The 19850-nt window shown below is 50.2% G+C and overlaps 8 protein-coding genes across 8 annotated transcripts; 5 read left to right on the forward strand and 3 right to left on the reverse strand.

Moving 5' to 3' along the window:
• Nucleotides 1–1444: 1444 nt before the first annotated feature.
• On the reverse strand, nt 1445–2869 carry N7481_001942 (uncharacterized protein; the record flags this gene model as incomplete). Its single annotated transcript, XM_057261161.1, has 1 exon — nt 1445–2869. One exon carries the CDS (start codon nt 2867–2869, stop codon nt 1445–1447), a length of 1425 nt encoding a protein of 474 aa, XP_057126093.1.
• Nucleotides 2870–5387: 2518 nt separating this feature from the next.
• On the forward strand, nt 5388–5867 carry N7481_001943 (RNAse III; the record flags this gene model as incomplete). Its single annotated transcript, XM_057261162.1, has 2 exons — nt 5388–5571; nt 5623–5867. The coding sequence occupies 2 exons, from the start codon at nt 5388–5390 to the stop codon at nt 5865–5867; spliced, it is 429 nt and encodes a 142-aa protein (XP_057126094.1).
• A 1047-nt stretch (nt 5868–6914) lies between these two features.
• On the reverse strand, nt 6915–8518 carry met2 (homoserine O-acetyltransferase; the record flags this gene model as incomplete). Its single annotated transcript, XM_057261163.1, has 3 exons — nt 6915–7971; nt 8032–8422; nt 8482–8518. 3 exons carry the CDS (start codon nt 8516–8518, stop codon nt 6915–6917), a joined length of 1485 nt encoding a protein of 494 aa, XP_057126095.1.
• A 326-nt stretch (nt 8519–8844) lies between these two features.
• Nucleotides 8845–12545, forward strand: aguA (alpha-glucuronidase; the record flags this gene model as incomplete). Its single annotated transcript, XM_057261164.1, has 4 exons — nt 8845–8914; nt 8977–9131; nt 9330–9414; nt 10066–12545. The coding sequence occupies 4 exons, from the start codon at nt 8845–8847 to the stop codon at nt 12543–12545; spliced, it is 2790 nt and encodes a 929-aa protein (XP_057126096.1).
• Nucleotides 12546–12765: 220 nt separating this feature from the next.
• Nucleotides 12766–13029, forward strand: N7481_001946 (uncharacterized protein; the record flags this gene model as incomplete). The annotated part of the gene is made up of 1 exon (XM_057261165.1): nt 12766–13029. The coding sequence occupies one exon, from the start codon at nt 12766–12768 to the stop codon at nt 13027–13029; it is 264 nt and encodes an 87-aa protein (XP_057126097.1).
• Nucleotides 13030–13826: 797 nt separating this feature from the next.
• Nucleotides 13827–15524, forward strand: N7481_001947 (SAP domain protein; the record flags this gene model as incomplete). The annotated part of the gene is made up of 1 exon (XM_057261166.1): nt 13827–15524. One exon carries the CDS (start codon nt 13827–13829, stop codon nt 15522–15524), a length of 1698 nt encoding a protein of 565 aa, XP_057126098.1.
• Nucleotides 15525–16072: 548 nt separating this feature from the next.
• On the forward strand, nt 16073–17996 carry N7481_001948 (OSTA/TMEM184 family protein; the record flags this gene model as incomplete). Its single annotated transcript, XM_057261167.1, has 6 exons — nt 16073–16115; nt 16193–16343; nt 16413–16713; nt 16787–16912; nt 16976–17125; nt 17190–17996. The coding sequence occupies 6 exons, from the start codon at nt 16073–16075 to the stop codon at nt 17994–17996; spliced, it is 1578 nt and encodes a 525-aa protein (XP_057126099.1).
• Nucleotides 17997–18527: 531 nt separating this feature from the next.
• N7481_001949 (COP9 signalosome complex subunit 6) lies at nt 18528–19800 on the reverse strand (the record flags this gene model as incomplete). Its single annotated transcript, XM_057261168.1, has 3 exons — nt 18528–18955; nt 19017–19478; nt 19536–19800. 3 exons carry the CDS (start codon nt 19798–19800, stop codon nt 18528–18530), a joined length of 1155 nt encoding a protein of 384 aa, XP_057126100.1.
• Nucleotides 19801–19850: the final 50 nt, after the last annotated feature.

Raw genomic sequence — 19850 nt, forward strand, 5'->3', positions numbered from 1 at the left:
AGCCTTAGCGGAGTTGATAGCTTCTTGAATTGTGGGCACGACAAGCGGACTTTGAGAGACATCCAAGTCGCATCGTAAGCTTAATGTAAGCTCAGAAGGGCCAGTAAAATCAGGGGATATTCCCCACCAATAATTGTCCCGCCAGTAGTTTCGATAGTTTTGGACCAGCTTAGCGAGATTTATATTGTTGAGTCCTGGGCCTTCGACTTGACCGAACAGGGCCCAGCAATGGGCATGGATAAAATATCCGATAGTCTTATCTTTATATACTCTAGGCTGTCTTTCGATGTTTGCAGCATAGAATTGAGTAAACACCTGATTATGGTATTGGGGATTTTTCTTCCCGCTCATTCTCGCTTTTGTTGGGTCATCCACAGCATAGTAGGGCCCCTGGGTATTCCCAAGTGGTATCGAGTTAATGCCCGTTAGGCGGTACTTAGTACCAGAGTCCTTGATAAGTGAGCTAATTAGAAGACCTGGAATAATTTCACACTAATTTAACTTGGCAGAGGCTTACTAGCTCGATAAAGGCAGGACCATAGCCGAGGGAACTTGCCTACATAGTAGGCGTTTTCTACCTCATATGATGATACCATAAAATGTTCAGGACCGGGCTTCCAAAATTTTTTCCAAAATTGTTTGTCAAGTTTCGGATGTCCTTGAGGCATTCCCAACTCGTTTGGGTTTTGAATTTCCACTCCGCAGAAGAGACAAATTGGGATTGGTAAAACACCCGAAGTAGAAGCGCGTGGATGTGCCATAATGAAGAGAATGGTATGTGAACGTTCGAAGTTATTTAGAAATATGAAGTTGGCCTTTTCATAAATTGACATCATAGTGATTGCCTGATTATCAGATTATGTGAAGCTACATACATACGGGCTATCTGAGTGTCTGGACACGCTAGTCAATTAGCTACGGCGGACTATTGCGGCCTTCGGGCCATTCTGTTTACAAAGGGAAAGATTGTCAGTTAGTAGCAACTTTACAACACTAACTCTTATACAGTGGTCAAGCTAGCGTATCATGTTTAAATAAGCCCGCTTACTCAGGCTACCTGAGTTAACTAACTAGTTAGTTAACTACAGGAGCTTAGTAAGTAACCTAGGAATGATCAGGTTCAGGGTCAGTGATCAGATCATAGTGCTCAGGGCAGACTTACTGAGCAAATCAGGGTAACTAGTTACATCGATCAGGCTCAGTGAGTAATCAGCTTGGTTACATAATGATCACTGATCAGCTCAGGCCGGTCAAGGCCGTACTTAATTCTACTCCGGGAGCAAAAGCGGCGAGGGGGTGAGCATTAAAACGGAAAGGGAAAGCCAAGAATTGCCAGACATTATCCGGTATATATATACATGACAAAACAAACCATATCAAACAAAAGAAAACGCTAAAAGCAGCGAGTGGACATGTTAATCGTAGGCATCCAAGGTTCTCCTCTTCAGCCAGCAGCAACAACAGCTGTATGTATCCTTCTCCCTTCCATAGAAGGTTCCCTCTTCCGCATCCCCAGTCCGGTCAACTTCTTCAGCAAATGCGACGCCCGCTTACGCTTATGCCTTGGCTGAGCATCATCCGGCGACAATCCAACCGAATAAACCGTTTCTTGGTTTCGAGGCACAGGAGTCGCAGGGTTTGTAGTATCCGCTCCATCAAAACAGAGCTTATAAAAGCCGTGGTAAGACTTCTCCTCTCCATCACCATCTTCATCGAAAGAAGAGAAACTATGCACCGAGACACTGCCGCAGATACTAGAGTTCCGGCTACTAGTGACCTCGTATGCGGAAAAGTTGGCGAACTTCTTCTTCGTGGGCGCTTGGCGGGTACTGTAGAAACGGCGTGGTGCGGCCGGGGCTGGATGTAAGGAGTTCTTTTGAGTCGGGGGTGGGTTGGTTGGGGAGGAGTGGATGTCACGGCGTGTTTGCATGTCTAGACTTGCTCGGAGCCAGGTCATGCCTTCTACGCCGAGGGAGATGTCTCGCTCTGCGAGCGGTTGGTTCAGAGGTTTCAGGTCGTGTGTATCATCGTGGGCCCAAAGTGCATCTGTTTGAGGCGGGCTGTATGGGAAAAGGACAGGGCTTGAAGAACGAGAGCGGGAGAATGAGGGAGAGCGTGATCGAGATCGAGATTGTGGTGATGTTGTTTCTGTAGCGAAACTGCGGCCTCGGGCGCGGCCTCGGGATTCCTCTTCTTCGTGTGGAGAGGTTGATAGTCGGCCTCCGTAGAACCTGCCATTGCCATTGCCATTGCCTGTTGTTGTAGCAGTAGCAGTGGCAGTGGCAGATACATGTGCAGTCGGTGAGATGTTCTGATAGGCTCGGCCATAATATCTTGGCGATTGATTGCTAAAGGCCACGCCGGAATCATGCTCAGCCTTGGGCGCGAGAATTTCCTTCTCCAGGATTCGGGCCGGAGATAGACGGCGGCCCTGAAAATTGGTGCGTGTTTCAAGTGAAGAAGCTTTGGCCACTGGGCCACTATGTCCATGTCGAGTGGACAGGGATCCTGTTTCGAAATACGGCCACATAGGGAGTCCGCGGTCAAGACTTTGGATGAGGAGTGAGCAGGAATGCTTGACCTCGTCTTCCAAGTCTTCTTCGATTTCTTGTCGGTCAATCAAAGGTGACGCTGGGCGGAAGTATCCCGGCCCATCTTCAAAATTGTAGCATCGAACATCATCCTTGTTGTCCAATGATGTCTCCGCGAGGTTTGACGAAAGAGGACTGGTGGCTGAACGTGGGCGGCTTCCGGGGATGTTGATGGATGCCGTGGATGAACTCATGGTTGAAGCGCGAGTACGGTTATTTCGACTGAAAGTCAAGCGCTGGCGAATCTTGGTTGCTTTCTGAGAGAGCTTGCGCTCCATTATGGTTGTATAATGAGCTTTGTTCGCAATCGATTGTAGTTGGTAGTTGGTTGCAGAAGCCAAAAATTGTTGTTGACAGCGGCGGGGAAGGGCTATAGTATGAGAATTTATGATTTGCAAATGGTCCAGGTAGCCTAGTCGGTTCTTCAGCAACCAGTCTGTTCCCCTACAGAAGCTGAAAGGGTAAATCGATAAATGCTATGTCGGTGGGCGTGAATGATCGAGTGCAAACAATGGGAGCGACCTGCCAGCGGCGGCAATGTGCTTTAGTGTATGCAGCCAGTGGCAAACAGCTTCAAATGATCGACTTCAGTCCGCTGCGGCGGGCAACGTAGAATTCCTAACTATGTCAACCCAGCGTATTGAAGGTTGCAGTGCTTGAATCGGGGGGGTCGCAGCGTTGGCCGTACGACCAAAGACTGGAATGCGGGGGATGGCAACGAGGGATGAATCCCGAGTGGAGGGGAGGAAGAGAGTGTGTGTGATAGAGTGTGAGAGAGAGACAGAGTTGAATAGTTCGTGAAAAATCAAAGACACTCGCGCGTCATGGGGCATCCTGGCTTGCTTTGAAGGATGCTGCGATTCGGCAAGTGTCAATCGTCCAGGCGCCTCGGAGGGCCCCAGCTGATCCATTTCATGTGGAGGGGGGGGGGCAATGATCCATAAATCAGAACGATCGGATAACCAATAGATAGCCACCCTAGCCAGTCAAGGCTTTTGCTTGCCTGATTATCAGGAGTCGAGTGGAGGCCCTTTGAGCAACCTGGTTAGGGTTGCGAGGGGAATAGGGCGAGATGAACATGAAGATGGGCTCCACCTCCCTACAAACAAGACCACAAGGGGGGGGCCGAATCTCACCTAACGGGGTTTAAGATCAGCCAGTGGCCGTTAGTGTCAGGTCCAGACCGGCGTCGATGGAGGTTTTATCCGCCATTGTCCTTTAGACCCGTTTCTGAGCCTTGGTCGCTTAGGTTTGTATGGGGAGTATCCGTAGGTACTCCGTTGTGGCACCCCTATTCCAGCTAATATTGTCACACATATGTACGCTAGATACGCCTTCGATGCTGATTCGCGCTTGTCTCGCACTGATAGAAACCATTGGGAAAGGCGTTCGGCCGTGCTCCTTTCGGGGCGATCGTCTATTTTGTCCCCACCATGAAAGCTCTGACTCGTTTCGCAGGTTTCGCAGCCCAAGGGGGGGCGATACGCCCGCCCAGTGGGGGGGTTCGGGGGTTCCTCACTCCTGACAATTATTAGATTTGTCTCCCAGTTCGGTCCTTGATGCACTTGGTGCCAATGAAATCATCCAGGGTTGTCTCCACTTCAACGGCTGTCGTCCCACTTCTTTCCCCTTTGTGTGAGATTGGATCTGTAGCCTCATCTGTGAATGGCTTCGAGAAACCCACTGCTCTTCACCGTAATTTTCTGCTTTGCCCCCGGTGTTTTGAATTTGTTTTGATCTTCACCGCTGAAAGATAAAGATTTTGGATCTACAAAAGTACGGAAACTCGGGCTGTGCTCAGGATATTTCTTTTTTCCACGTCGATCATTGATGATGCAATCGTAAGGACGCTACACAAGATTCATTAATGTCTTACTTCTATGACTTAACCGTTGAAGCCCCTTGCAGCAACTCTATAAAATTCCATTGCCATTTATGTACGGAGTGCATTTCGATTAAATGAAGCTCACTGCCATGTATTCGCACTTTCCCCGTGGTCTAAATTTAGAGCCGAGATGTGTCCATTTTTGCCATGTGAGACATTGAGTGAACACATTTACGATTTATTGTCGTACCCTTGCTTACTTTACTCCGTATAGCTCATTGCCATAGCTTTGTATCTCTAAATCGGGCATCAAAACAAGGGAAGCTGATGTGTTGGATGTGATTATGTGGGGTTATATATTTGATCGGGCGGATGCAATATCCGTTGAATTTCAATGCTTGGAAGACGACTACTACTACTACTAGTATTACTTTCAATTTGAAGTCCAGCTTGAGGGCTTTTGCATTTTATAAATTCTCAAGGTTTGAACTGCGCATATTCCAATGCTTATTATAGCAGATTATATTCTAAACTACTAATACTCTTCTATGTAGATAGTAAGTAGATTAAAATAGTTCTCAATACTACCTTGATCCGTTAGAACGATTGAGCGAATAGCTCGCCTCTTGCTTTTGGAAAGAAGTCCGAGTGGTCTAACTTATTGCATCCAAGCCTCATACTGCCCTCACAGCTTCTCAATCTTGCCTGCGGCTGTCTGTAAGCGCTTGCTGGCATATTGACGTGGCTAATCTTGAATGGTGAGGAGTACGGCTTATATGCCCGTCGACGTGGCTATGGCCGGTTGTAAACCAGCCTAGAAATATCTTAACATAAATGAGGGGGGGAAAGTCCGGTTTGATTGCATTCTTTCGTTCGCTACTCCCTTGCAATCTTCAGGCTTTTCCAGTATCCGCTATTCCCGAGCTCTATCTAATTAGTCGCAGTGCTGTACCCTATCACACAACGAAGCAATGTCTTGCGCTCCAGGAGGAGAGATACCATACATGTTTGAAGATGAAAGTCTTCGGGATGAGGCCCTCGCGGCTGCAAGTGCCTTTTCGAAACCAGAGGGCAATAAAAGACTTGCTTTAATCGGAGATGCAGCGCTGCGACTGGTTCTCTACATGCATGGCTACGCTCGGGGTTGGTCGACAGGTGAGAATATGATTCACTTGACATGAGAACTAGAAACTAACCGCGAGATAGAACAAATGAGTGACCTCCAAAGCAAAATTGTTGGTACCAATGATAATCTGATCCTGGTCGGGTTCCGCCGAGGCCTGGACAGAAGGATTCGACCTAATCCTGCTCAAAATTGCGTTGAAAGACGGTTAATGGCCACCACGATGGATGCCATCATCGGTGCTGTATACATTGACTCTGGAGAGGACATCGTCGTGACTCGGCAGTTTATCATGGATCTAGGCCTGCTATCAGGCCTGCCTAGATGACTATGAGTCTGTTTAATGTTAGTCCCGAGTTGGAGACTACAGTCGAACATAAGCTTACACGACCAGGAACCACTCCCCTCGAGGAATGTTTGAATATTTCTCCGTCGGCAGTTGCTGGTATATGCCCTGATAAAGATGGCCTCGAGTACTTTCTCGAAGGGGAGGCCCGGGGCGCCGTTGCGTGGGTTCTTCCGTCAGCGTGAGGACGCATACGATGTCGTCCCCGGTCTCCCCCTCGAGGGAGAATTCGGGGCCAGCTTTATGATGGCATCTAGGAGCTAGTGTGGAGGGAGAAATGCTTATGCATTCCCTGAGGGTTTAGTTTATTGATTTCATATGCTGCAAGGTGGAGGCCGAGCATGATGGATAATGGTCGTTGGGATATTGCTTTATCTGGCGCCAATACATTCAACAAGTGTTGCCAGGCAGCCAGTCAGAGGATGATTCAACATCATACTCTACTTGGATTTGCATCGTGATTTAAAACTAGCTTAGGTAGTCCCTCATTTAAATTTACTTTCCCTCAAAATCATTGGGAAAGCCACCACCATCGCGCTGTAGGAGGATGTTGTCATGCATTTTAAATATGCAATGGGACTATAAGCCCATAGTTTTGATTGATTTCTATGTATAAAAAGCGACTTGTCGTCGCACGAATAACCAGAGAACTAGCTATCGAATCGAAAATGGACCCATCAACCTCCGGAGTGTATCTCTTCCTAGAGAAATGACCCAGAGGGTGGGTCTGATGGAGAGCAGTTGGATGCTTCTTTGGCAGTCTTCTCGACATGGACAAGGCCAAGTGAGATTCGAGAGAGGCAGTTGGATGCTCATCTCCCTGACTAGCGAAACGGATAAAAGAACGGCAACCTCTACTTCCCCTGGACGCGCCATGACGTCCTGTTCAAGACGGGAGTCCAATACCGAATCATCTTTACTCTGACTACCAGAGTAAGAAAGCCGGAAGAGGATCCGTGTCAGAGACAGGAGCATGGGATGGCTGCAGAATAGAACTGCGCCGATAATGGACTATAGTCAGCGAGGAGTTTACCACGCGGTAATGTCCTCCACTTCGGCTTCGCCGAAAGTGCTGGTCTTGATAAGCTTATTGACACTGGCCACAGCAGCACTATCGCCGTCACGTGCCATGATGTCTGGCAGGACTTCATTGAAGAAGTCCACGATGTGACGGTTGACCTGCTCGAACTGCAAGAGGAAGGCATCGTGGCCTTCAGGGCTATCGATGCGTTTCAGGCGCGAGTCAGGGATGCCAGCTGCAACCTCTTGCTGCTCAGCAAAAGTGAAAAGACCATCCGACTCAATTCCCAAAACCAAGGTGGGCTGTTCGATGCGCGAAAGAGCATCAAGAACAGGGTCGGCCGCATCAGGGTTGGACCGGTGGCGAGACACGTCGTGCGTGTCAAGCTTGCGGGTCATGGCGATGTAGCAGTTGGCATCGAATCGCTTGACGAACTTCTCACCCTGGTACCGGAGGTAGGACTGGGCCGAGAAGTAGGTGGGAGGGCGTGGGCGCCCGCGAGAATCGACCTTTTCAGGAGTCGGGGCGACGAAGGTCTTGGTACCAGAGAATTGAGGGTCCATGAACTCGATCTCGGGCTGCGGAGCCTGTGGGGCTGGCGAGTTCTGACGGCTCTCCGATCGTGATGAGTTACCACCGCGGTGTCCATCATTGTGGATGGCCCAGTGCTCATTGGGGGGCGTGGGCAGCTTCTCGGTACCATTGATGTTCAGCTGCTTCGATGGGTCCGGCACGTTGCGGCCAAACCGTGACTCGAACGAGTTGCGACTGCGGTAGGTAAGAAGCGCCGACATGCGAGCAGCCCCAAGACCAGTGGCAGGAGGATCATCAAATGTGTAGTAACCATCGTCGTACTTAGGATCACTGTAAATACTCTGTCTTTGAGCCTCACCCCAGCTAATGCACCAGGCAGAGTGGCGTGCAGACGTGGCAATCGGCACAATGGCTCGGACATAGTCCTTGCCGAAGAAAGAGTATTCGAGTGTGAGCATGCCGCCCATGGATCCTCCAACAACAGCGGCGATTTGCTTCACACCCAAATCATCAAGCACCATTTTGTGAATGCTGAACTGGTATTAACAAAACTACCCTAGAATATTGATGATTGGGGTGGGGTGTACGTACTTGACATCGTCACGGACGGTGGTGAGGGGAAATTCAGGGCCATAGTAGCCATTTTCAGGCTTACCATCTTTATAGGTGATGGCACTCGCGCTTCCATAAGGGCTACCCAGACTGTTCAGGCAGATCACAAAGAAACGAGACACATCGAAGGCCTGTCCAGGTCCACCCAGCAGGGGACCCCACCAATCTGCGACATCGGCGCTCCCACTCAGGGCATGACAAATGACCAGGGCGTTGTCTCCCTTAGGGGAGAGGGTACCCCGGGTTGTGTAAGCAACCGGTACATTGTATAGGGTGACACCGGATTCGAGTTTGAACGACGGGATAATCGCAATTGACTGATCCTCGATTAGACCGGCGAAAGGGTTCTCAGGCTGGGAATCGACTCTCTCTACGGGATTTAGTAGCCGTCTAGGTAAAGCAATGGGGGGATGAGGGGAAGGAACTGACGGAAAGGTGCAGAGGTTGCACTGGTTTCGGCCACCATGATGAATGAATCTCAATGCAAGAATGTAATGAAGAAGGAAGGAGAAGAGGAGGAGGAGGGGGCAAGTTCATTAGAAATCGGCACAGGCACAAAGGCGGGCGGGGCAGGCAGAATGTGATGAGTCACCCCGCAGCCCCGCGAGAATGATCACGTGAGGCGGTGAAAAATAGGCAAAAAGTGGGCCCTCGCTTATTCCAATCCGCTCCGCTCATCGGCTAAGGTCATTTCGAAAAAGTTGTGCGATTTCGACTTCTCTCTTTCATCCATCCTCTTCACGACCACCTTTACCTCACCACCCACCAACAACCCCCCCCAAACCCATCAAAATGGTTAAGGCTAAGAAGTCCGGCGAGACCATCTCGTCCCGTCTCGCTCTGGTCATGAAGTCCGGAAAGGGTGAGTTTTCCCACAAATTCATATAAAAATACTTGAAAGGCATTTTTCTAACTCAATACCAGTCACCATGGGCTCCAAGTCCGTCATGAAGACCCTCCGCTCCGGAAAGGCCAAGCTCATCCTCATTGCCGGCAACTGCCCTCCCCTGCGCAAGTCCGAGCTTGAGTACTACGCCATGCTCGCCAAGGTCCCCGTCCACCACTTCAACGGCAACAACGTACGTGCACCCCCTTCAAGTCGACTCTCTACCGAGTTGTCGCAGCTGGATGCCAGCTCCACTACTCTGAGAAGAAGCGGGAGATTCCAGACGATGAGAATGTCTCCAATCTCCTGCTTCGGAGAGTGAAGTTGCTCAGCGATGGGATCCCCTTTGGGGATACCCGGAGAGCCAGTAATAAAACTAACCCTCGCATAGATTGAGCTCGGTACCGCTTGCGGTAAGCTCTTCCGCTGCTCCACCATGGCCGTCCTGGATGCCGGTGACTCCGACATCCTGACCCGTGAGCAGTAAATGCTTGTTCGTCGGACCAGCCTCGGCGTTTAGGGATGGCGCAAGCCTCCCCGTAGCCAAAATCCCGTTGGTGGGAAACCAAAAATAATGATTGATGACATCTCTGGCCTCCGTGCTCAATTCTCATACCCTGTTCAATAAAAGTTATAAGGATGGTCATAGAGGTGGCGTTTTCTAAGAAATAGCCTACTACAATTATGAGATGTTTCAATAAAACAGCCCCCTATGTCTACCAGTATCTGCAACCTAAATAATCCCGAGTCCCGTCCATGGTAATTTCCCGATGAGCCGCCCTTGTTGCAATCTCTAAGGAGACCAACGCTAAAGAGTCGGCGCTAAAGAGGCACCCCCACGCGCAGGTTGCGGGGAAACTCCACATCGCTGCTGCACTCCTCATCTTCGTCAACTTGGCCGTGCACTATAGCCTGAAAGCATTGCTCAATTAGCTTTAAGTTGGCATCATTTAGCCTGAAGCCCGGGAAATGCATTCTCCAGAGAGTTGCCGATCGTCGATGCTTTTGCACGGGTCGGTATAAAGACTCCCGGCAGACTGGGGTTTAGCCCAATCCCTCTGTTCTCCCATGGCTCGATTTGTTTGAAATTCCAACATGAGAGTCCTTCTTTTTTTTGGCCTCTTTAGGCATTGTGGCCGCTGAAAATGGACTAGACGGTTGGCTACGATATGCCCCATTGCCATGCTCCCAGCAGTGCAAATCCAAGCTGCCCGCCAATATCATTGCTCTCAATGCAACCGAAACCAGCCCCGTATACGTTGCAGGTACAGAGCTGCAACAGGGATTGAAGAGTATATATGGCATAAAGACTGGTGTCAGCCACAACAAGTGTAAATCGTCTTCGTCTGCTGTGGTCGTTGGCACACTTGAGCAATATCGCAAGACTTGCGGAGCTGTGAAAGATATTCCGGACCTGGACGAAGATGGTTTTTGGATTGACACCCGGAACAATAAGATCCGTATCTTAGGATCAAATGAAAAGGGTGTTCTATACGGTACCTTCGAATATCTCTCAATGCTGGCCCAGGGCAATTTCTCCGAAGTCGCCTATGCTACGAACCCAGTTGCCCCGATTAGATGGGTAAACCAATGGGATAACATGGATGGCAGCATCGAGAGAGGATATGGTGGACCATCCATATTTTTCAAGAATGGTGCTATTGTTGATGATCTGACCCGGGTCAAGCAGTATGCTCGTCTCCTAGCGAGTGTGAGAGTGAACGCCGTCGTCATCAATAATGTCAATGCAAACGCCACGCTGCTCACCCCTGCAAACATCAAAGGGCTAGCCAGAGTTGCAGATGTTTTCCGGCCGTACGGTATCCAAGTTGGTGTGTCCCTCAACTTCGCATCGCCTCAAACATTCGGTGGCTTAGACACCTACGACCCCCTCGATGCCTCCGTCATCAACTGGTGGTCAAACATCACGGATCAGATTTATGATGAAGTCCCGGACATGGCTGGCTATCTCATAAAGGCCAGCTCTGAGGGGCAACCGGGTCCAGAAACATACAATCGTACTTTAGCTGACGGTGCCAATCTTTTCGCTCATGCCCTTGAACCCCATGGAGGCATTGTGATGTTTCGCGCCTTCGTCTACAATCAGCTCAACGAATCGAATTGGGATGCTGATCGTGCCAATGCTGCAGTCGATTTCTTCAAAGAACTGGACGGCAAGTTTGAGGAGAACGTGGTAGTCCAAATCAAATATGGGCCCATTGACTTTCAGGTTCGGGAACCGGCCTCACCCCTATTCGCAAATTTGCTCAATACCAGCACCGCAATTGAACTCCAGGTCACACAAGAATATCTTGGCCAGCAATCGCATCTCGTCTACCTTCCACCTCTTTGGAAGGGTATCTTCGACTTTGACCTTCGGGTTGATGAGAAGCCCTCCTTAGTTCGAGATGTGTACTCTGGCAAACGCTTCAACCGGAAGTTGGGTGGATCTACTGCAGTCGTCAATGTTGGCACGAATACTACATGGCTTGGTAGCCATTTAGCCATGTCAAATTTATATGCCTACGGTCGATTAGCATGGGACCCAACTGATGACTCCGAGGGCATGCTCCAAGATTGGATTCGGTTGACCTTTGGCTTGGATAAAACCGTTCTTAACACCATCACAAAGATGTCAATGGAATCATGGCCAGCATATGAGAACTACAGTGGAAACTTGGGCATACAGACATTGACCGATATCCTGTATACTCACTTTGGCCCGAACCCTGCTTCACAAGATAATAATGGTTGGGGACAATGGACTCGTGCGGACCATACATCGATCGGAATGGATCGAACAGTGTCTAATGGAACGGGTTTCTCAGGCCAGTATCCATCGGAGGTTGCAGCTATATACGAAAATATCGAAACCACTCCCGACAACCTTCTTCTGTGGTTTCATCATGTCGACTACACTCACCGTCTGCATTCCGGGAAAACCGTCATCCAGCACTTCTATGATGCCCACTACGACGGTGCAGATACAGCACAAACCTTTTTGACACAATGGGAAAGCTTGCAAAGCAAGATTGACAAGGAACGATATGAACATGCCCTCCGTCGTTTTGAGTACCAAGCTGGGCACTCGATTGTCTGGCGAGATGCCATCGTCGACTTCTACCATAATCTCTCCGGAATTGCCGATACGTCAAAGCGTGTTGATCATCATCCCTGGCGTATTGAGGCAGAAAGTATGTCTCTCGATGGCTACGAGACCTACACTGTCAGCCCATTTGAGACAGCGTCCGGCGCAATTGCAATTGTCACGTCTTCTAACGACACTGTTGGAACTGCTACGACAAAAATAAAATTCCCATCAGGAACATATGATCTGGCAATTAACTACTATGATCTCTATGGAGGTCAGTCACAGTGGAAGGTATATCTGAATGGCAAAAAGGTTGGCGAATGGATTGGAAACGCCGAGGACTATCTCAGTCATACCCCTTCCATATATTTGGATGGACACTCGGCTACGCGTATCAATTTTCGGGATATCAAAGTGAAGAAGGGCGACACATTGAAGATCGTTGGTACCTCTGACGGAGTCGAGCCAGCACCTCTGGACTATGTTTCTCTTCTCCCCAAGGGAATCGTGGATTAAATAGGCCGAAATGACGGTGGGATTATGTCTACATTCCGATAATTCTCAAAATGAGCCATATTTAGAAAAGTCCTAGACTCGATTGGTCCACAGAAAGTACAAGTAAATTTCTGTTTCAACTCTCCTAAAAAATCTCAAGCACAGACTTCTCCATTTTTATGATTGCCATCGTGACTAGAGTTTTTCTCGTTTTCGGTCGATCGGTAAAAGTAATAGCTAAATGTATTTGAAGCCGCGGAAATTTCGAAAAATCTTAAAGACGCCCGACAATGTTGCGAGCATGCTACCGCCGGCAGTAGCCCAGGCAGCACCTTGGTATCGCAAGGAATTGACGGCTATCCGCTTTTGTGCTGCCGATTTATCTGGTGTTTTCCCTTTGGAACAAATTAGTCCTGTCTCTATGGGTTTTAGAGGCAAGGTTGACGATACTTGGAGTAACTGGCCAGGATGTGCTTGGGACCCTGCCAACCTGCTGGTCAAGTAGAGTTTGAAAGTCGTTAAATGTGGACATCTTTGTCACTTGGGCAGTGTAGTATTATGGCAAATATTACCGTGACTGTTTGTTATGTGGCCACATATTTGGATGGATCTACCCCTCTATATAGCCCCAGGCCATCGACAGTCTCTTATGACATAATGAACCATTGATCACGAGCATCAGCTGATAGCTAGAGCTTTGGGGATAGACTAGAGCTTTCCTATTGGTAGTTTACTGGCGATTGGCCATCATTCGTCTCGTGGACCGAGTCCAGTCGCGGGTAGGCATTATAGTTTGCCACCAGGTGGCGAGATGTCCTCACTACCCCCGGCGCAGAAATAGCAGGGTATGGTATAGGTCTTGAGAAATATGCAGTCTATTTAATCCATTCAATCACCCAATCATCGATAGGCTATGGCTAGTTCAAGCCAGTGCGAATGCCGCCAGATTCAAAGTAAACACCTTTGCATCGATTTTCGATCATTACCAGGTTGGCTTCTATAGACATCTTTTGATAGCTATATTGTGATTCAGGTTGAGCCTCCATCTGGCCTCGGGATTCTTAGAATCAATATCATCTTCTCAAAAGCTGTGAGCGATTGATTCATAGCATGTTGGTGTGTGTCATGCAATGATTTCGGAGTAGACCTGCATGTTTATAAGGTTATATGACACGCTAGTCTCGATCCGGAAGCCACCTTACGTCATCGGCGCGCCGAATGCGCGTGTCTTGAGTCTTCACGACCCTACATTGTTCATTTCAACTCTCACCTCACTCCACCTCAATTCTATGCCACGCCACGATGACTGATTACTCTTCATGGAAGGTGGCCGAGCTAAAGGCTGAGCTGAAGAAGCGCGGTATTCCTGGCACCGGCCTGCGTCTCAAGCAGCACTTTATCGACAAGCTCGCCGAGGAAGACGCGAAGGCTTCAACAGATGACGCAGCACCGGCTTCACCCGAGCCAGGTCCCGGCGATAATGCGGAACAGGAGACGACTGAAGAATTGGCTCCAGCAGCTGAAACCACCGACCAGCAGCAGCCCGAACAACCGCCCCAAGAAGAACAGCCCTTGACGAAAGAACAACCGACCACAGGACCAGCGCAAACCGAGCAGCCGCAGGTGGAAGAGAAGCAAGATAAACAAACAAATGGTGACGAGGAACGAGAGGAGGCCACACCTGCAGCTACTGCCTCCGACGAACCCAGCAAGGAGCCCGGAGAAGAATTGGCGCAACCTCTCGATACATTAGTGCACTCGGTAGCACACACATCCGAAGCTAATACGGAGTTTTCAACGCCTTTGCCAATTGAAGAGGCCCTGGAAGATAAACGGAAACGCAAACGCCGCAGCCAGAGCCCCGTTCCCACACCTGAGGCGATCGCGACTAAAAAGGCCCGGGCAGAAGAAGAGGGCCCGCAGATCGTATCGGACAAGGAGCCGGGCGTTCAGGAAACAAAATCTACCAAGGAATCCACCCAAGAGCCTATCCTAGAGGAGCAGAAAGCAACCGAGGGTGTCCTGCCGACCTCAGCTCCCAAACCTCCAACTCCCGTCAAACAGGACGCTCGCTTCCGAGGCCTATTTGCTTCTACGGAAACAGCGCCAGTTCAAGAGTCAAAACCACCTCAAGATGTTGTCATGGAGGACGCGGACGAGGATGTCAAGCCCGCCCTTCATGCCGCCACCACATCTCTCTATATTGACGGACTGATGCGTCCTTTGCAACCCCCAGCACTTCGAGCTCACCTCGCCAATCTCGCCACAGCTCCCGGCGCGCCGACCGACTCAGAGGCAATCCAGGAGTACTATCTCGATCCAATCAAAACACACTGCTTTGTTCGGTTCCGCGATGTACAAGCCGCATCGCGAGTGCGTTCCTCCATACATGGAAAAATATGGCCCAATGAACGTAACCGGAAGAGCCTCTGGGCCGATTTCATTCCCGACGAGAAAATCCAAGAATGGATCCAAACCGAAGAAGCATCGCGAAACCGAGCCGGCCCTCCGGTCCGCTGGGAAGTGCGTTTCGATACCACTGACGATGGCACTGAAGCCACACTGTCCGAGGCCGGGCTAAGTTCGCGTTCCGCCCCGATTAAACCGCACCAGAGTGGGATCGATGGCCCGCCGACGGGTCCGCGCGGTAGCTTCAGCCAGGCTGAGCATCAGCCTCCCAGCGCCCCACCCGCACCTCCGTCGCGACCCGGTCAAGGCTTTAAGCCCTTGGATGAAATATTCAAGTCTACAACAGCAAAGCCGAAGCTCTACTACCTGCCCGTGGCGCGGGATATTGCGGACAAGCGGTTAGACCAGTTCGATGAGCTGCTTCGTAAGGGCCCATGTCCCCGACGTGGAGGCGAGGAGATGCGCCGAATTACGTTTGAAGAGGAAGATGCGTTCGTGGACATTGGTCCGGAATACGGTCCGGCAGCTGCAGCACGACGTCAGGAACGTGCAGGACGTGGGGGACGAGGAAGGAATTGGCGGGGACGTTGAAGACGCATCCAAGGCCAATCCCAAGACCACAATAAACAAAAACAAGCAGTTATAGATCTGCCCTGTACTATTAACAATGATAGCAACGTAAAGCGAAGCGAAACAAAGCAAAGCAAAGCAAAACAAAACCCAGTCACATACCTACGATCCATCCTCCTCTAAAGGCCGTAAGCGCCCAAAATAGACAAGCCTCCTAAGGCTGCCCGAGACCGCCGATCGCTGCACCCACAAATGTGGCTTGGTTGAGGAAAGGACTTAACGATGCCCCGTTCATTCGGACCATTGTCATTGTAACGATCTGACTGGTTCAAGTTCCTTTCAATCTCCTTTGTTTCCACTTACGCACAGCATACTCTTCTGAGGTGGACAAGGCATAGTTGCGGATAAGATAAAACGGGGTTAAAAAAAAGGTTGAACCACCCCTGCTTGGCGCCCAGAAGTGATCTTAGCGCTTTCTCTCTCCCTCCCTTTCACCTTGGCCCTTTTACACCTTCATCAATCTACCTCGTTCTCCTCGGAAATCGTCTCTCACCAGCACCCCAGCCAAAATGGGCTGGACAACGTGCAATACCACTACAGAGGAGCAGAAAAGTGGGTTGTCCCTCCGGCCCCCTCCCCCTGGCGCATCGGCGCATCGGTTTGGAATTCGCGGAACTGACTTGCGACAGTTGAGGAGGTCGATCTCTGGGATGGCGGCATCACATTTCACGAGCTGTCCCTGATCTTGGGCGGTGTCTGCGCCCTGATCGCCTGCGTCATATCCATTTTCCTGATCATGGGCCATGCCACGCACTACAGTAAACCCGTCGAACAGCGCCAGTAAGTGGGGAGGAGAAATAAACAATTGAAAAGAGTCCCAGCCGAACTGACATGTCGATCGTTGCGCAGTATTATTCGCATCCTTTGGATGGTCCCTGTCTACTCGGTCGTCGCATGGATCAGTATTCTTTTCTACCACGACGCCGTCTATTTCGAAGTGATCGGCAACTGCTACGAAGCCTTCTGTATCGCCGCTTTCTTCGGCCTCATGTGCCACTACATCGCTCCCGACCTACACAGCCAAAAGGACTATTTCCGAGGAATCCAACCAAAGACATGGCTTTGGCCTTTGAATCACTTTCAAAAATGGGCGTGTTGCGGTGGGGAACGCCTCTGGAGAAACCCGCGCAGTGGATTGACATGGTTTAATGTAAGCGGAGGATAGTTCCAAGGGTGAAAAATAAAGCTGGCTAGATGGAATGCTGATTTTGGTCCCTCGACAGATTATTTGGACCGGTGTTTTCCAATACTGCGTGCTGCGCGTGTTGATGACCGTGGTTTCTGTGCTCGCTCAAGTCGGCGGCAGGTATTGCGAGGAGTCAATGAGCCCGGCATTTGCGCACGTTTGGGTATGTTGTGACCAGTATACATGCACGCTTTAACTGGAGGCTAAGCTCACACTTTTCTTACAGGTGATCATCTTCGAATCCATCTCCGTCTCAATTGCGATGTATTGTTTGATTCAATTCTACTACCAAATCAAAGATGATATTCGGGAGCACAGGCCGTTCATGAAGATCCTCTCCATCAAGCTGGTCATTTTCTTGTCATTCTGGCAATCGGTAAGCTCTAATATTGCTGGCGCACGCGCTGATACTTTTCCCGACCCATTCTAATCTCTACTAGACACTCATCAGCATCCTCGTGACCATGGGCGCCATCAATTCAACCCCGAAAATAGCTCTGGCAGACCTGAAATACGGACTCCCCGAGCTCCTTATCAACATCGAAATGGCTATATTCTCCTTCCTGCACCTATGGGCCTTCGCCTGGAAACCCTACGCCGTGCAACCCGGCGAGGTAACCGATTTCTACGGCAATGGCAAAGAGTCGTACCAAGGGGGACGCTTCGGTCTCAAAGCGCTCGTCGATGCCATGAACCCATTTGACCTAGTGAAGGCTATTGGGCGCGGTGGCCGGTGGTTATTCGTCGGGCGCAAGAACCGCACGCAGGATCCAAGCTATCAGCAGCGAGACGAAAACAACATTGGCCTGGAGTCTTCACAGTCCGGTACCGGGGGAACTTCCTACCAAGGCGCCGGCACAGCGATGTCTGGTGCTCGAAAGAGCCGCTATGGCGGTGACGAGGAGGGCCAGGTCCTGCTCGCTAATGCCCAGTCAAATCCCGAGACTGGCCACTTCGGTACGTCTCCGTACTCAGAGTCGGACGAGTATCTCGGAGAGCAACCAGGCCGCTTTTACCGGAGCAGCGGTGGCCACGGCCACGACCACGGTCATGCCCTTGAAAGCGGCCCCTCGCCCTATGATGATATCGAGCAACAAAATCTCGGGTATACCCACGATGGCCCGAACCACCCTTATCCAGTTGACGGGCCTCTGCGGGAACAAGCACCCATGCCAATGCCAGACCCGTACCAGCCCCCGCCTCCATACCCCGATGATCACGATCACCGCTACCCTGGACATTCATGATCCCTCCTGTTTGGGTGTGGTGAATTCTTCTCTGACTGGAATGATTCGGTCAAGTGCAGCTATGGCCCAAGGCATAGCAGCTGTTTGTTTGTTACATTTTTCTTTCTTTCTATCTATCTTTCTCTACGGTACCCATGATCAGCTTGCCGGATATCCGGTTTTGATTTCTTATTACTTTTTTACTGCGGTTTCTTACTTACCTTCCGTTTATGCTCTTTGGACGAATACCCGTTGGTTGTTTCCGTTGGCACGTCTTTGGGCCGGTGTCGTGTTATATTGCATACTTCTCAGCTAGCATAGCATGCATTTGTATAGTATTATTTTGATGAATGAAGAGCCTTATGTCTAAACCGTGGCCATTTTGTGTTTTAACCATTGACACTTCTACAGTACAACCTGGGGTATGCGTGAATAATATAGGAGGCGTTCATTCATTATGTCGTCTAGAATCTCATGTATGGCTTTGAGAGCGGACAGCATCGCCTCAAGCAAAGCATCAAGATATCTTTGAAGGCTTAGGCAACCTTTAATCTATGCTCGGGAGCCCATCAAATCTTGACGAAACAGTTCCTCCTCAAAACTTTTAGGTAGAGTGCTAGGTTCCATGTGTGTCCGGGCCTGTTTCGTCTGACGCGCTCCTTGGACGATAACCGACTTGCGGCCCAGTTCAGTCATGGCCTTGACGCTTTCGCCCATTTGACCGAGGAGGGAAACGAGTTTGACGTCGTTGTTTTGCGAGAGAACTTCGGATCTGAAGGCGTTCGCATCACGCGGGGACAGGATGGAGAGGTGAGCGATGAGCGAGTTGATGTTGCGAATGATGGCGTGCGACATTTGTGGAGAGGATGGGTTGGCGGGATCGTTTGATTCTGTGACGCTGGAGACGTAAGATTTAATGAGGGAGATTCGGGATTCAAGGGTGCGAATGGCGTTAAGGCGGGTGTTGAGGTTTGCGATTACTAGTTTGGTTAGAAGGGCTGAAGTCGAAGAGTAGCACTGGATCAGCATGGAGGAACATACATTCTTCTTCCTCTTGTGTTAGCTCCGCCTGTGAGCTTTCTTTCTTATTCTTGTTGGTGTTCTTTGAGCCTTGGGCTGCGGGTTCGGTCCATGAAGCAGTTCCAGATCCCTTGGCAATGGTGTCAACCCCAATCATCTCCGCCTCGCCGGTTTCGACAGAATATGGCAACTCGCGGAAGCGGATATTCATAGCTCGCTCCTCGCCATCTATTTGCATATCCTTAGAGCCATCTGCGGCGCTCTCCCCTTCAAGGACACTCTCGTAGATCGTCAATGGAAGCTTCGCTCCGAGCGAGTCGGTCTTGAGTTGAGAGGGGTGGAAGGCTAGAAAGAGGGCGGATTCGTTGTAGTCTTGGAGAAGCTGGCGGTGGACGGGGAGATGTGAGGCCTCGGGACCTGATGGTGAAGCAGTTGACCACCAGCCCACAAGATCGAGAGGAGGGTCCTTGTGTACATCCTTGACTGTAGGCGCATTCAATTAGACCGGCATCATCTGGCTAGTTGGGAGAGTCAACTTACATTGCTTCAGTCGCTCCTCAAACCATGGCTCGGGGAGAAGGGCCTCAGATGTGTCAACCGTGACAGGACACTCAAACGCATGCTCGATGGTGATCTCTCGTCCATTTTGCTGGCCTAAAAGGGCCCCGATAGTTGGGCCTTGTTGCCGCCGTGCGGCATGTCGGGTGATGTGATCAGAGATGGTGAGAAGTACCAGAGGGTGAAGCTGAATGTGAAGCCCTGAGTCCGAGGACTTTTGGGAAAGAAGGGATTGTGTGGACTCCATCGCAATATTGAGGGGATGTGGAAGAAGGAAGTTGGTGAAGTTGAAGTTGG

Source organism: Penicillium waksmanii, assembly GCF_028829765.1.
Source record: "Penicillium waksmanii strain IBT 27052 chromosome Unknown utg000002l:1.0-3326099.0:1.0-3328782.0, whole genome shotgun sequence".
NCBI lineage: Eukaryota > Fungi > Ascomycota > Eurotiomycetes > Eurotiales > Aspergillaceae > Penicillium > Penicillium waksmanii.